Source organism: Marmota marmota, unplaced genomic scaffold, assembly GCF_001458135.2.
Source record: "Marmota marmota marmota unplaced genomic scaffold, marMar, whole genome shotgun sequence".
Classification (NCBI taxonomy): Eukaryota; Metazoa; Chordata; class Mammalia; order Rodentia; family Sciuridae; genus Marmota; species Marmota marmota.
Window position 1 is genome coordinate 44,545,409 of NW_025999842.1, and position 17,979 is coordinate 44,563,387.

Sequence of the window (17,979 nt, forward strand, 5' to 3'; positions counted from 1 at the left end):
GAAGTAAATTACTAGGATCATAAAAGTTTGAGCTGTGCATTTTTATTGAATTTACTTTTAAAAAATAGCTAGTTACAAAAGAAGAAAAGTTGTTTTCCAGAAAAACAAATCTAGTATAAAAATGCAGATTTGTTATAGGATGCTTCATTAATCTTTACATCTCATCTTTAAAACAGAAATTCCAGGAAACAAAAGAATGAATAATTTAGATAGCTGATGTTCCATATCATGTCTCCTCACTGATTGATTAATAGATTTTTTTAAAACAAAGGGTCATTTCTCACTAATTTTACTTGAGCTGCTTAGAGCAGAAATGATTAATTATACCTTTTCTTATTTTCATATTCTCTTGATCCCTGCCCACTTTTTTCTTGAATAACAGAGTTCATTAAGTTATTTCTAGGTAAGACAGAACAAAACATTTATGAAAAACAGCTCCAGAAGTAGGTTTTATGTAGAAGCTTTTCCTTTTGCAAGCTTATCTTCAGTTATAGATTAAAAACTATTATGAGAATTTAGGAATTGACAAATAATTTTAAGCAAAAAATTATAAGAAAAGTAAATCTGAATTTTAGTAGCAGACTTCAAAGTAATTCTATCATATTTAGTATCATTTAACTTTCATATATATTAATCACTGAAGATTTATTTGTAGTACATAAACATTTTTAAAATCTATTTATTAAATTTTCCTTTCCTAGCAATAGCCTCTAAATTTGCAGGTCCCCCCCACACTGTTCCTAAAAGATCTCTCTCATTCTGTAATGCCTCCTCTAAATACAGCTCTCTGCCTGAACAAACAGATTTTTTCAAAGCTCTAATGACTTCTGGTGGCCCATTGACAAATTGCATTAGCCACTCTTGTGCTTCTTCTAGAGATTTAGTTTCATCTGAAGACTGCAAGACCTCTTCCACCATTCCTATGTTTAAAGCTTTTTCTGAATTCAGTTTGAGGGCCCCACTTAACACTTTGAGAGCTTGTCTGCTGCCGATGATTTCAACCAGCCGGCTGGCCCCTCCCCAGCTTGGAATTATGCCCATCTCCTTGTGGACAAATCTGATCTCACTTTCTGGAGTCATTAACCTGCAAAAGCAAAAAAGGATAAAATATAACTACATATATGTACTATAATCAAGTATTACCTCTTCATAATGTGACATGAAATCACTGTTCTTTTTATAGGTAGATACATAATATTAAAAACTGAATATCAGAAAGATGAGGTTATTCCATCTAAAATTTTTAATATATTCTTGTTTTAACATGTGCTTGCTTATTCTTAACTTTGCAAATTTATGTTTATTTCTAAAAGCCCAATTTTTTTCTAAAGTGAGTAGAGTCCTAATGAAAAAACCCGGAACAGGTGAAAGTATGGGCATCGGTATGTTTGTATCCACACACACATACATATACACAAACACACACACACACACACACACACACACAAATACATAGTAAGTTAGGGTTTTCAAAGTCCTCAGGAAAAAAATAATAAATTTCGTCTTATAGCCCAATATCTGGCAAGTATTTACTGAGCACTGCCAATGTCAGGTAGTGTTTAGATGCTTGAAGACTATAACAAAATAAAATTCTGTGCTTGGAGAGAGAGGCACCACACAATCTGTAGTGATAAGTGCTATAAAGAAAACAAAGTGGGGCAAGGAATTAATGAATGAGAATACATATGTTCTCAATATTTAGAGAAGTGCAAAAATCTGAAAAAGTGTCCAAGAAGCAGCAATTCCAAATGCAAAAGTCTTCAACTAGGACTGCTCTGTATCTCTGAGGATGGGGCCAGTGTAACTGGAATAGAGAAAGCAAAGAGTAACAGAACAAAATCAGAGGAGCAGACTTACAAACCTCCATAATGAGCTCAGACTTCATTCTTTTTTTTAAATATTTTTTAGTTATAGTTGGACACAATACCCTTATTTTATTTATTTTTACATGGTGCTAAGGATCAAACCCAAGGCCTTGCACATGCTAGGCAAGTGCTCTACTGCTGAGCCATAACTACAGCCCCAGACTTCATTCTTTAATTGTGAAATTTCTTAAAGGGATTTTGACAAATTAGCATCTCACATTTTGTAAGAGTTGTTCTGGTTGCTGTATAGACTAAAATTAGCATTTAATATCACATACCAGTTGTTTAAGGAAGCTTATGTTAATCCTTCAGAACAACCATATGAGGTATGGAAATATCCTCATTATAGATGAAGAAATCCAGGGAACAAAAGTTAAATAGCTTTGCTATTGCAAAGCTAGGACTTAAACCTGGAGAGTATGTGTTGTATGTACTCAAAAATTTTAACTTTGTGGCACAGGGATACCAGTAAAAACACCAGTAGTCATCTGGGTTAGACTGATAGCAGTGATTTCCTATAGCAGGGGTTCTTTTTCCCCAAATTGTGGGATTTTTATGAGTATGACCATTGATTAATAAGCAACAAAAGGAACAACAAAAGGAGTTAGTTTAAAAAAATGGTGGTCATAGCAAAAGGCTTCATGTTTGCCTAGGAACATTTTATAATATTAAGAGACTGAGTAAACCTATATAGTTAGGAAAATACCAAATGAGTTTTTGAATGCATGCTTTCACTATGTTAAAATGTCATTCTGACTAAATGTCATATCAAAATTTTAACTTTTTAAGAAAAATGATTGTTTTCAAACTACTTATTACAAAAAGAAGACCTTAAATCTTGCTTTCCAAAACGTTAAATGTTCAAATACCAGGTGATTTAGTTCTCTTAGCACAAAGAACAACAATCTTGAGGTTTTTGACACTTTATAGGAGAAATACTCCAGAAGAGAGAGATCTATGAAAATAGTTTTGGGGCTGGGGCTGTAGCTCAGTGGTAGAGCACTTGCATCACATGTGTGAGGCACTGGGTTTGATCTTCAGCACCACATGAAAGTAAATAAATGAATAAAGATATTGTGTCCACCTACAACTAAAAAAATATTAAAAAGAAAAAGAAAATAGTTTTGATAAATCATTTTTAAATGGGGCAGAAGAATTAACAGGTCTCATTAAGAATCTGAATGTAGCCATAAATTGTTAAGAGGAGTACTGACATCACAAACTGTCAAAAATTTAAAGACTCAAATCATAGAAATAATAATGTCTGACAGCCTTGCAGATAGGAATATTGTTAATATTTAGCCCAGTCCTATGAAGCTTTTCACAGAATGAATTATGTCACTGTTCCAATTAAATTGTGGAATTCACACTGATGTTGGTTCAGAACTATGCCTACAATGGAGTAAAAGACTGTGTTAGGAACCTTAAGTGAACATAAATATTGGTTATTGTGCTATGCAGGGTAGGTCAGTGATAGAGTGCTTGCCTAGCACTTTGGGTTCCATCCTCAGTGCTGGGGGAAAAAATTAGTTAACGTCCTAGGTGTTGGTATAATGTATATGGTTTATACAACAAAACTTATTACCAACTTAAACACATTTTAAAAATTCTTTGCTTCTAAAGAAGACTCTTCATTATGATCTTCATACCATGTTCTTTCTCCTTTGTTCTATTTTACAAGATAAAATGCCTTTTTAAATACTATTTCATGATTGTAACAAATCCTGAGGTAATCTTTGTAAAATTATTTGTTGTGATCAAACTGACAGCTATTCTTTAGGGTGTGCCTTTGTATTGATACACAGTAAATAAGTATGAGAAATCACTGGTGACAGAAGAACATAATTGTTTAACAAGGAGAGAAATACAGAACATTTAGAGGGTAACCTTTCATAGCACTTTTTTTATTATTATTGGTTGTTCAAAACATTACAAAGCTCTTGACATATCATATTTCATACATTTGATTCAAGTGGGTTATGAACTCCCATTTTTACCGCGTATACAGATTGCAGAATCATATCGGTTACACATCCACTTTTTTACATAGTGCCATACTAGTGACTGTTGTATTCTGCTGCCTTTCCTATCCTCTACTATCCCCCCTCCCCTCCCCTCCCATCTTCTCTCTCTACCCCATCTACTGTAATTCATTTCTCTCCCTTGTTTTTTTTTTCCCTTTCCCCTCACTTCCTCTTATATGTAATTTTGTATAACAATGAGGGTCTCCTTCCATTTCCATGCAGTTTCCCTTCTCTCTCCCTTTCCCTCCCACCTCTCGTCCCTGTTTAATGTTAATCTTTTTCTCATGCTCTTCCTCCCTGCTCTGTTCTTAGTTGCTCTCCTTATATCAAAGAAGACATTTGGCATTTGTTTTTTAGGGATTGGCTAGCTTCATTAGCATAATCTGCTCTAATGCCATCCATTTCCCTCAAATGCCATGATTTTGTCATTTTTTAGTGCCGAGTAGTACTCCATTGTGTATAAATGCCACATATTTTTATCCATTCATCTATTGAAGGGCATCTAGGTTGGTTCCACAATCTAGCTACTGTGAATTGTGCTGCTATAAACATCGATGTAGCAGTATCCCTATAGTACGCTCTTTTAAGGACTTAAGGGAATTGACCTAAATATTATAATCTATAACATTTTAAATGTAGAAAACCTAATTTAAGAAAACATGATATCATCAGCAAGATACATGTACAAACAAACTATTCATTCATCTTACAAGAGTATAGACTAATTCTAGGGTTTCATGTAGTTTTACCTGTAATATAATTTATTGCAAGAGATAATCTATCAATTCATGTAAACAATAGAAGACAGCTCTTGTAATTCTATAGACTTACTACAGACTCAATTTATAAGATCATATTAAAGCCCCTTATTTGTATAAGAAAAGGAAATACTTATAAGTGTCTTTAGGTTGTTCATTATGTAAGCTTCCTGGCAATGTTTAAAATTTCCTCTGACATCTTGGGAGAGAAGAGATGAAGTTAATCAAATGTGGATGTTTCTTGTTACTGTCTGGATCGAAGCGTGTTATATGAGAAACTGTGTATAACTAGAGAAAGACTATTAATGTTTGGCTGGTGATAGAAGGTCGAAGTTGATACCTGGAAAACCATTCAGTGTGCTACTTACTACTTTCTAATAAATTAAGTCTACATTTTAGGGTTACCAAATGTAGTCAAGAAAAACAATTTCAAAAAGAACTTATCAAATTTTACTAAAATAGGAAGTTTTTAGTAAAAGTTATACAAGAAAAATAGTTTATAAAAATGTTTGGTGTTGATGAAAGGCACAGTGAATTTGGTGATGAGGATAGAAATGCATATTGAATTGGGACATTATTCAACTATGCTGTGAAGTGCATAGACTATGTAGCCAGACTGCTTGGCTTGGAATCCTAGTCTGGCTACTAGACTGGCTGCATACCATACCTCATAAATTATAACAAAGTAAAAGGACACAAAATGAAATAACATAAGTAACCAAATAAGTACTTGAAAGTTTTTAAATAAAGCATTGACACTATAAAATTAACTAGCAATGGGATATCATAAATTTAAAGGTTTTAATCACTGATTTAAATGTCTAAGGCTAGAAGTTGCTAGTCCTTTTACATTGCATATTAAGAGTCAAAGACAACAAGGCAAACTGCTGATTTGGAGAAAATATGGTATAGAAAACCACATAATTAGCATCTCTGACAACAAGCAATACTTTAAAATCATGTTTGAACATAAATACTTATTTGTTTGCACACATACTTTCCTGGCACCTTCTTCCCTTTTACTTTCTATTTGTCACCCATCATGAGACAAATTATAGAAAACAGAAGGAAAGAAACTAAAGATTCCCCCTAAAACTTTTTCATTCCCAACCCTCAGATGACTGGCCTCATGAGGCTCCCTTCATTAACACAATGGTGTAGGCTGAAAGAAGGGAAATTTAAAAGGATTATATTCATTGTAAGAAAGGATCTGCTCAAATAAACACTGATTTAATGCTGGTGTTAGTATAAATTGGTAGGATCTTTCCTAGAGGACAAGTTGGCAATACATATCAAAAGTGTTGAATATTCTCTTAGTCTTTAAGTACTTGTACAACTTATAGGATTTATTTTCAGGAAATAATCTTCAGGTGGATAAGACCTTATGCATAGTTATCACGGCATTAAAAACAATACAGAAAAATTGGAATTGGAACAAAACAAAATCTGTCAATAGATACAATTACAAGTGGAAATCTAGCACATGATAAGGTGTGTCTGAAATCACTAAAACACAGAAGTCCTTTCAAAATAGTGTTGCAGAAAAACAGACATTTGGCAAAAAACAGATAAAATAAGTCCATTATTTACATCATTCATAAAAATAAGCTAAAAATAGGTTATAGATTAAGCCATAAAATTACTCAAATACTAGAATAAAACGTAAGTGAATTCTCTATAACTTGGGAAAGAGGCAGGGCTTTTTACCGCATAAAATTCAGATGCAATAAAAAAAAGATTGATGGACATGACTACATTAAAAAAAAAAAAGGCTTGCATTGCAAAAACAATAAGCAGACTCAGAAGACTTATGGCCAGGTAGGCAAATATTTTTTAAATGTATCACAGATGACAAATATCACTAAAGTTTGCAAAACATAAAAATTAAGGGTAAAAGATAAAATATTCTACACAGAAATAAGCAAAATATAAGTAGGTAATTCACAAAGATTTAAAAAATGGTTTTTAGACACATGAAAATAAGATCAACTGCACTTAGAGAAATGCATATAAAACTGCTGAAATTTTATTCCTCATCCATCCCATTGGCAAAAATTCAAAGGTTTAACAGTAGGCTCTGTTGTCAAGGCTAATGAAACACGCTAAAGGGAATGCAAGGCTGGTCTATTTCCTATGAAAGAGAAATTGTAATAACTAACAATATTCATTTATTTGTTACTATTCATTTAACCTTTGACTGGGCAATCATTTCTACAATTTTCTTATGAGATACCATTAATAATACCAAATTACACAGCTTTTTTACTACAAACTTTATATATTCAAGAGAGAGAATTCAATAAACAAGGATGGAAAGGAAAAAACTAAATGTGGAGCCTACAGAATGGAAGAAAATCTTTGCCAGCTGCTCCAGCTGCTCATATCCAGAAAATATAAAGAACTCAAAAAACTTAACGTCAGAAAAACAAATAACCCAATCAATAAATGGGCAAAAGAAGTAAACAGGCATTTCTCATAAGAAATATAATAGCCAACAAATACAGGAAAAATATTCCGTATCCCTGGCACTCAGGGAAATCTGTCATAATGGAAGTATAATGATGAGCAACTAGGTTCTGGGCAATGAGAAATGCTTTTGGGGGGACAGGGTAAACAGGGATTGATTGCATGGGTACTTTACTACTGAGCTACATCCCTGATCCTTTTGTTATTTTGAAACAGGGTCTGGCTAAGTTGTCCAGGCTGCCCTTGAACTTGCAATCCTTCTGCCTCAGCCTCCCAAGTAACTGGTCTTACAGGCATGTGCCCCTGGGCCCAGCAGGAATGCCTTTTTCTCCTTCCTCCTCTTCTTCTTCCTTTTTTTTTAAACACAACTTGTGCCTTTATTCTTCTTACCAGTCTTCTACTTTCAAGTCATCTTGTTTTAATTTTTCAATTGTGAAATGCCAATTTTTAATGCAGAAGATAGCCTTTTGGTTTTTAAAATGCTTTTAAAAAGCCATTGTCTTTTGGAATATTTTGTGTGAAATAATGACTCAACAAAATATAATTTACTATGAAGGTCTACTTACTAATGCCAAGTAGACCTGAGTGTTTCTGACATATGTATTCATTAAATCTATTATCAGCTGGTACTTAAAGGGTTTTTTTCTGGAGAGGAAGGGACAATGCTAGTATGACATCTGGGCTCATTTCTTGTGTAAATTCATATTAAGTATATTTCCATCTGCTGAAGTATTATGCATTGGAAATGGAAAAGTGTAGAAATATAAGTTGAGTAAATTCTAGGCAATTCTCCAGAGTAAGAAAGTTAAACAAGCTAAAGAGGGCCAATAGATATACTTTTTAAAAGAACTTACCATTTTAGTTGAATGCTATCAAATAAAAATGTTGGTGTTCTTTTGACACAGATTTTCTTAGAATTTAACTATGAATATAATTAAAGCAACTTGTCATAGAAGATAATTAATAAAGTACTGATAAAACAGGGGAAAATATCAGCTAGAGGAGTTGTACTGATTTATCACTTCCTAGTAATGTACATCATTCAGTAAGCAATCTGCTTTATTAGCCTCTTTTAAGAACTACAATTATTCTTGGTATGTGGTTTTAAAAACGTCTAAGGGAACAATTCTTTTCAAACATACAGGGTGAAGGATCAGTTTAATCATTTTAATTTCTATAGTGATCCCCCTTTACCCACTGAGGTTAGGTCCAAAAACTCCTGATGGATGCCTGAAACCAAAGACAATGCCAAAGCCTACATATACTGTTATTTCCTATACATACATACCTATTATAAGGTTAATGTATAATTAAGCATAGTGAAATTATTAAGAAAGATGACTAATGAAACAGAACATGAAATTTCAATAATATAGTATAATAAAATTCCAACATAATTATTCTTGTGCTTTGGAGCCATTATAGAGTTAAAAAAAAAAAAGATTACTTGAATACAAACACTGGGATACTATATCAGTTGATCTGAGAATGTTAGACCACTACTAAAGCTACATATATGCAACTCACCAATGGGCAGGTAGTATATGTAGTGTGAATACATCGGACAAAGGCATGATTCACATCCGTGGTAGATATGAGCAGGATGGCATGAGATTTCATCAGACTACACAACAATGTGTAACACAGTACCTGTAAATTGTTACTCCTGGAATTTTCCATTTAATATTTTCATACTGTGGTTGATCACAGGTAGCTGAAACCACGGAAAGCAAAACTCTATGGAAGGGACTATTGTAATTGGTTGTGGACCATTGTTTTTTTTTAAAAATAACAGAAACATTCAACTAGAAAAACAGAACAAAAACCTAAAACATAAATGTTTTGTGAATGACAGTGCCTGGCATATGTACATGCTAAAAAATGTTTAATGAATGAAGACACCACTTACAGAGAAGTTAGTCTACAGATGAACATGTTTTTATTGGAAACTGTATTCTACTCTGAATATACCTGATATATTACTTAATGTAACCAGGGGGCAATAGTCTCACATACAACAAAATTAAATATTTAATGAGACTCTGAGACATGTTATATTTCTTTCAGTTAGAGGTTAACATAATATGGCAATTTATAAGTATCAAGGGGTTAAATATTCTTGGATTATTTCACCTGCTATTTTGCCTTTTGTCTTAAACCCTAACTATGCCCAAATACAGGTAGGGAATGAATATGAAGGATGATGCCAAAGTCTAATAAATGCTTGAAGATAAACAGTAGATTCTAAATAATTTTCACTTTCTCCAAAGGACATCTACAAAGTCTTAATTTGCATTTACTTTTATGTAGAGAATTTTGAAGTGCAGTAACATATACATACAGTTTAAAAAAATATATACTCTATGTAATTATATATTTAAATTGTATATTTCATAAGTACCTGCATTTCAGATAAAATGAGGAAAGTATTCTATCCTTTCACATATAGACCAATTTCCCATTTAGTCTCACATCATCCATAATGTCAATGACTGCTCATAGAATAGAGTAGTTGAATCCTAATGCAATCTGCACGGATGACAGCAGAGGGCACTGTCAAACAAAATGACCATTTTTCGTTGTGCACTAGAATCTGTTAAATTAGGAATTAGTAATTTTCAAAGAACCTAGGATCTTGGTAAATTGTCTCATACACTGAAACTATTTATAAATCTCTGTGAGTATAAAGTGACATGGTTGAACTAACAAACTAAAACTTGAGTGATAAATTTTAAACTTTACATGTGTTAGCTGAATCTTTTTCATACTATTTCTATTAAACCTTGAAACTATTTCTATGAAGCTAAAATAGAAAAAATAAAATATTTGTTATGGAATATTTATTTTATAAAACCATAAAAGAAAGCAATAAAGGAATTACCATATTTGAGGTTAACCCTAGTGGAAATGAGAGGATTGTGACTAAAGGGTAGGTGGAGGACTACAAAAGTGTTGGCAACGCTCCAGTTCTTAACCTAAATCATGGTTACATAAGGTTCTTACTTTGTAACACGTCATGAAACTCAACTTTTATGTTTTACATACACAAAACTAAAATATTAGAAGGCCTTATCAGACTAAATTAGTAGACAGAAGAACCATCAATAATATATCAAACATAATGACAAAATATTACATACGTAGAAATACCTATTTAAAAACAGGGTTTCTAAATCAAGGGTCCATGGAAAACATTTTATGTGAAGTTTCCTAAGATAGAATTCCTAGCTTTCATTTCCCTAGCTTTTCATTTTATTCTCAGAAAACTAGAAAATCAATGTAGAAACATCATCCAGGTATTTATTTAGGTCTAGCTATTTTAGAAACAAATGAGTTCCAAAACTATTCAAACAAAATAAAAGAAAACATATGTAATACTAGAAGAGTTTCTTTAGGTGAGTCATCATCATGAATTAGTCACAAATCAAAATATGCTTAAACCCAAATATTCCTTCTAGAAAAATACAAATAAATAAAAGGACATTTGACTCTCATTATATTTATTGATTTAAATGATAAATGTTTAAAGCAAAAATATGGTGATTGTGGAGTTAAATGAAAGCAAATGTATATCACCAATACATAAAGGACAGAAAAAGAGAACTACAATTATATTGTAATGTTCTTATATCTTATGCAATTAATATAATATCATGTGAAGCTGAACTGTGACAAGTTTAAAATCCCAAAGTTCACACTGTTAAGAAATCATAAACAAATCTTCATATATGGCACGTAGTCAATAGTAGAGGGAAAATAGAATGATAAAAATAATCTAGAATGTGGCAGGAAAAGAGTAAGAAGATAAAAACAGATGGGACAAATAAAAAATAAGTTTTGATATAGTAGATTTAAACCCAATCATATCAATAACACTGTCTACAAATATAGAGTAAATACTCCATAATGGTACTCTACTGAACAATCCAAAGACTGTCATCACTCTGAAGAAAAAAAAAAATAAAGGAAGACACCTAATGTATGTTGTCTCTCAGACTCTAGTTTAAACAATACAGATGAATTAAAATGAAAGAACAGGCAAATGTTAATCGCAAGAAAGCTGGGGTAACAATATCTATATCAGATAAAATATATTCTTGATTAGATCATGGACCAGTAAAAGGATATTAGAATACCAGGTGTGGTAATGCATGCCTGTAATCCCAGCTACTTAGGGAACTGAGTCAGAGGATCACAAGTTCAAGGCCAACCTCAGCAACTTAGTGAGACTCTGTCTCAAAATAAAAAATTAAAAGGACTGGAGATGTAACTCAGTGGTAAAGAGCCCCTGATTCAATCCCCAATGGAGTGAAAGGTATATAGGAATTATATGTATGATTTTTGCAAGTTTTTCACAAGACTAATTATTTTAAACAGAGAACCTAGAAACATTTTAAAAAATAAAATTGTCTGCTCTTCAAATTTGCTACTAATAAAAAAGCAAACCATAGGCTAGGAGCAAATATTCACAATATTTATATATTAAAAATATATTGCAAAGTAAGCCAATCCCAAAAAACCAAAGGTCCAATGTTCTCTCTGGTAGGTAGATGCTGATCCATAATGCGGGGTGGGGGGCGCCAGTGGAAATAATGGAGGAACTTTGATTGGGCAAACGGGAGGATGGGAAGGGGAGAGGGCATGGGGAAAGGAAAGATGGTGGAATAAAATGGACATCATTACCCCTAGGTATATGTATAAATGCATATATGGTGCGACTCTACATTGTGTACAACCAGAGAATGAAAAACTGTTCTCCTTTGTGTACAATGAATTGAAATGCATTCTGCTGTCATATATAACTAATTAGAACAAATTAAAAAAATATTTTATCTGACATATAATTTTATCAAGTATATATAAATAACTGCTATTATTCAACTTATAAAAGGGGGCAAAGATTTTGAAGACCAAAAAAGAAGATATATCAACTGATCAACTGACTAATAAACAGAAAGCAAGACGCTCAACACCATCAAGTTGTTGGGGAAATTCAAATTAAAATTACAAAGAGGTGTCACAGCTGCTCTCATCCATCATGGGAAAGGGCATATGCAAACATATGGGGATAATAAAAATGTTCTACATCTCAATTGTGAAGATAGTTACATAGATGTACACATTCATCCAAATTTAACTTACATAATTAAAATCAATAAATTTTTAAATTTATACCACAATAAAGTTACTTTTAAAAATTGTTAAAATGTTATATAACAATATACTGAAATATCTATGGTACTACATGCCAGAGAAGAATTGTTTTTTCCTTAGTGTCTGAAAGCAAGTCAAAATTTGACTACAGATCTCCATTTATTGTGCACTTCTGTTAGCTAGGACAAGTGTACAATGAATAGAAAAACCCAAATGAAAGGACAATGAATTTAAAAGTATTGGCAGTTTTGTAAAAGAGATTAGTATAAGATAGTTTTAAGATTCTAAGAAATAACATTTGTGTACACTAGTATGTACTTTAGGTTAAAATTATGATAAAATCTATATAATCATAATCTCATTTATACTTATCTATTTAAGGGAGATATTCCATTTTACAGATAAAGAAACAGACCTAAAAAGGTGAAATAGTAACTTACTCAAAGTCAGATAAAAGTCTCAAACTGAGAATGACCTAAATCTACTGAACTCAGATGCTCAGGCTCTTTATTATTGTACCATTTTATTTCACCATTTTATCCAATCACCCTTTTATATTCTACCCTTTACTCTTTACATAAAGAGGCATAAGTGTGTGAGTCTGTAGAGATTATTGTACTAATGTTTCCTTACAGCTGTGCTTAAAGGTCTTGGGAATGGTGTTGAGAAAGCAGTTTCAAACAAATGTAAAGCATTAGATTTTATAAAAGGTCATTCCTAAGTAGTATAGCTATTCAATACTGAGAATAATTCTAGAGATTGAAGAGCTATCAATCCCAACGAACTTTCTCTAACTTTATTCCCTAATCTTCCCCAAAGCCTTACAGTGCTGCTATGAATCACATAGATTAAAGACATATAATGGATCTCAGAAAACCTCTTTTTTTGCTAAGAGGATAGTTAGAACAGGTTTTTCCTCTATTTTCTTTTCCAGCTGTTTACTTTTCATGTGTAATGCTTTTGGATTTTAAGTTTTACATTTCTCTGACTTATCTTCCTAGAGGTTTTGCTAATATGAATTTGATTTAGTCAAAATCATTGTGTTTTAATTTTTTCAAGGCATAAAATAGTAATTAAACTAAAATAAAACTATCTACTATAATGACTGACAAAAAAGATAATATTCACTAATTTATTATCTTGTTTAAGAATATACTAAATATAGAAATGAAGGCAGAAAATAAATATGCTAATTATGTTTAAACAAGAAATAATGCAATGTTTATCCTACCTGAAATCACATGCTGTAGTAAATTCTGCTCCTCCACCCAATGCCCGACCTTGAATTAGTGCAACACTAATTAAAGGAAGTCTGTGTATTGAAAAACAAATGGATGTTAATATTTCTATTTTTTAATATTTTTAAAAATCTTAAAATATAGTTGAAACAAAATTATTGCATTGTGTTTATAGCAAACACATCAAAGGACAGTAGAACCTTGAATCTATGCACCTTGAGAAAAAAACAACATAACACTAAAAATACAAAAATTCATGCTAAATAGGATGTAAGTTTATCAAAATAGCTCCCTTATAATATACTTTTGAAAGGACAGCATATTATACCTTTATTCCAAATATGGATGCTTTTGTATAATTTAAAGCCCCTGGGACTTCTCAAAAGCTGGCAACTGTGAATAATTTAACGTAATATCATCTTAGTCCATTTTTACTAAAATTACTTAAGGGTAGGAAAATTAAGGCTGCAGCCATGGTGGAAACTGTGATCTAGAAGACAGGGGTCCAAAACTGTATACTGAAGGTTCCTCAAAAATCTTCTCATTAGTGCTTGAAATGATCCACAGATTAATCCTATGTGGAGACATTATTTTGTGTTATAAAATAAATCTTTTACCTTTTCTGTTTGTAAGAATGTGTGACTACTACATGGTAAGTCTAAAATGTTTTAAAAGTATGGAATTTTTTTATAGGTTCTAAACAAAAAGTGAAGCTGCAGATGTAAAATAACTGAGTGCTCCTTGATACATACTGCTCCCAAGTAGAAAAGATTGTCTAAAAAAGAATAACTTTTCACATGAATTTGAGAAAAAGTCAGGCATAATAGGGGAAAGAGATGAATTCAGGAGTTAAGATAATGAAAAAAAGTATTTTAGAATAGTAATATTATAATTCAATCACTCAGATATAATGAGTAACAAAAATAGTGATGAATACCAATAAATAAGTATGCTTAAATATAAAATTCCTTAGTTTTTATAATTTTTAAATTGTCTATAATCAGAATGTGAAAGTAGAAAGTTAATTAGCCCAAATATGTCAGTTTGTATGTCCAAATGCATAAAAGAATTGTCCCCCCTTTTCTTCTTCATCTAGATGCAAAGTAAATCCATCTCTCAGAAAGCTGTAGTCTTCTCCAATCTTTAATTCTTTTTCTCTCCTCTGGATTCACTCCACTCCATATTCTACTAACTTAAATATGTGATAATTTTTATCTGTTTTTAATAGATCACTGGCTATATTTTGCTCTAATATCAGTATTTGACTCCCCCCATGTCTATTCCTTAATATACCTAGTGATATAAGCTCCTTAGGGAAAGGGGCTAGGTCTAAATTCTTTTCTTCAGTACTCATGTACATTTCATTAGCAACTAAATGACTGTTCTCCACACACAAGGAAACAGTTCATCACTAGAATATACACAATTTGAAAATTAGTTATTATTTTTTAACTGGTATAAATAATGGAATAGTAAAGAGAGATTTTTGATCTTTTAGAAATTATAAATTTAAAAGAAAGATACATTACCTCATAAATCTTGTTAAGGTGTTTTGCATGAACATGGATAAGGCCACTCCATCCTTTAAATAAAAATAAGCATAAAACAAAGGTATAACACACATGTATTACCTAAGAAATATTTTTAAAATTCAGCTTTTAGTATAAACAATGAAGACAAAAATATATCTAACTTAAAAAAAATGAAATTTCTATTTAAAACCCTTTGATGCTGTCTGAAATTCAAATAATGCAGTATTTTACTCTTGATGTCCTAAAGGTTCTTGAGCTCAGCTTTGCATGAGATTATGACGAACAAGAAGCAGGTATGAGAGTCAGATCACATACCTAGAACAGTGAAGCATTCCACTCTGGGTAATCTGGGGGAAGAAGCATAAGATACACCCACCTATTAACCCTATGAATATAAACACATAAAAGGAGGAAGGGAAGAAGCAAAAAGTTGTAATATGTTTTCATGTTCTGTACGCCTAAGGCTTTTATACTGGTATCTCCACAAATTGCAAATGTCTTAAAAGTAGTCCAAATGTATTACATATTCTTTTTCACCTCACATACTTTGGTCAACACAGTATGATCTGGCCTTCAACCTGCTCCCAAATAACTTCCCTCAAACTTTCTAATAGTCTCTTCATCAAATTAAATGACTTCTCTTTCTCTGTTGTCTTCTCTTTCTCCATAACAGGTATTACCTTTTTCTGACCAGTTTCTTTATCCTGATCCTCACAGTTTAATGGCAAAATTTTATACTCCCAATTCTCTTCCTATTTCTTTGATTATTCGTTTCTAGGTTTCATTCCTAACTCTTTTTATTCAGCTAATACCCTAAATGCACATGTTCTCAAAAATCTAATCCACGATTCTTTCTTGTTTTTTATTTATACTTTCTTCCTTGGAAGATTCATCCACTTCCAAAGACTTCAACTACTGTTTTTAAGCTAAATGTTAAAACCTAGTAGATACTTTCACATTCTGCCAACATCTCAAACTTAGCATGGCAAAACCAAATGGGAATTAAAGAGCTGAGTGTGAATCCTAGTGCTACCCCTTAATAACAACATGAACTTAAGTGAATCATAACTATGAACTTCATTTTCCTCTTCCATAAGGAATGAGGAAGAAAAAAAATCTTGTTTTATTTGATTCAAATGGTGATTGGAAAGGTAGAAATGTACCTACACACTCTGTAGAAGATTACATAAAGAGTGGAGTCTCTACACCATGAAGCTTATAGATGGAGTCTGATTACTTCCTCTCTCTAAAGAAAACTCCTTACAGTTCATGCAACATCTGTGGTGATCAATTCCAAATCTTATAATTGGATTAAAATCTGCATTATTTGTTGCCATTTTATTCTTTTCTCCCTCCCATAACTTTTCAGGGCTAATCCTTTCATCATGTTATTCCATTACTTGGTCTGTAAGATAGTAAGAATTTTAATTGCCTAACAGGGACAGTTGGAACTTTTCTGCTGTTCATTAAACAAAGGCTACCAAAATGAAACCAACTTTTTAAGGGATCAGTTACACTTGAAAGGAGAAAAAAAGTATAGTAAAGATATACAAATACAATAAATGGTAATAGCTATTAATGATGCTATGGGTACATGAGGATTTCATTCTATTAGTCTCTTGTTTTTATTTGATAATTTTCATTAGTAAACATTTTTAAGATTGAAAAATTACAGTGACAGAAATACTAAATGATTACCCTTTTCAAAAAAATTCACTTAATAATCACTTTAAAGCATTTTATTATAATTACAAGGGAATGTACTACAATTTACTAAAATTATCAAATATTCCAATCACCCCATCATTCTCAGAAAAGGCAAATTCACCAAATAAGCAGATGCTAATGATGCATCTATAACAACAAAGAGTCAGTATGTTGGATAAAGTGCCCCATTGAGAGAAAACAGTTTGCATTTAAGTCATGTTAAAAAGTCTTCAAATAACTCAACTGTAAGAGTACAATGTATTTAACAGATAGCTGCAACTCATATACATGCATGAGCTTCGTAAGCCCCAAAGCTATTTTTAATTTCAGTTTTACATGTATTTATAGCTATTTCTCAAGTACATAAGAATATAGTCTACATGTAAAATGGTTGTCAGAAACTTTACATATATCATTTCTAGTTCTTGTTAATTGTAGAATAAATGTGATAAAATACCCTCTATACATATATACTATGTTTCTTAATATTATTTTTATGATATATATTTCTTATACTATGACTAGGGAAACTTCATAGAAATACAATAAAGAATTCATTTATACTGAAAAATGCTTTAAACAAAATAGGTCAATTCTAATCTGGAATTTAAGCATACTCATTGTAAAGCAGATTTGCAATTCCTTATTTTCTTGAAGAAACTTGGAAGATGCATATAGCAAGAAGCAATGGACACCTCTAGTTCTCAGCTATCAATCAACAAATTTATTGCAGACACTGATGATAGCATATTACTTGGAAAATGTCTATACTACAAAGAGCAAACTTACCTAAGTCTGGACAAAAATTCTCTCAATAAATGTTGTTACAACATGACTCACATCATACCAATAATTTATACACCCCTCCTACCCCTCCTCACACACACAACACGCACATACTTCCACTCTGTCTTTTACACATATGGGAAAAAAGTCCTGGCTACATGATCTAAAGAGACAGAAACAACTTTCTGACTACAAGAAAATAAGAAAGTAGAAATAGAATTCATCTTTTTAGAGATGTTTTCCTACATAACTTATATCAGGCCCACAATAATCTATTATTTCATTCTATCTTGATAGTATCTTTTGTGAACTAAGGTGAATAGTAATACAACCATTCTAGAGATGACAATGATGTGTGTTTATACATATATGTAAAAGCTTTATATATATATATAAAATATATATTTTATATATATATATATAAAATATATATTTTATATATATATATA

General features: G+C 31.8%; 1 protein-coding gene across 9 annotated transcripts in view; it reads right to left on the reverse strand.

The window, feature by feature from the left end:
- Window positions 1-371: 371 nt before the first annotated feature.
- Window positions 372-17,979, reverse strand: part of Echdc1 (ethylmalonyl-CoA decarboxylase 1) — a 32,989-nt gene continuing 15,381 nt past the window's right edge. For all 9 annotated transcript variants that reach the window (XM_015501016.2, XM_048797933.1, XM_015501008.2 and 6 more), the window contains 3 exons: window positions 15,035-15,087; window positions 13,499-13,579; window positions 372-1,084 (listed from right to left, as the gene is read on the reverse strand). In XM_015501016.2, coding sequence (XP_015356502.1) covers window positions 676-1,084; window positions 13,499-13,579; window positions 15,035-15,087 — 543 coding nt within the window. In that variant the 3' untranslated portion in view covers window positions 372-675. The remainder of the gene's footprint in view (window positions 1,085-13,498; window positions 13,580-15,034; window positions 15,088-17,979) is intronic.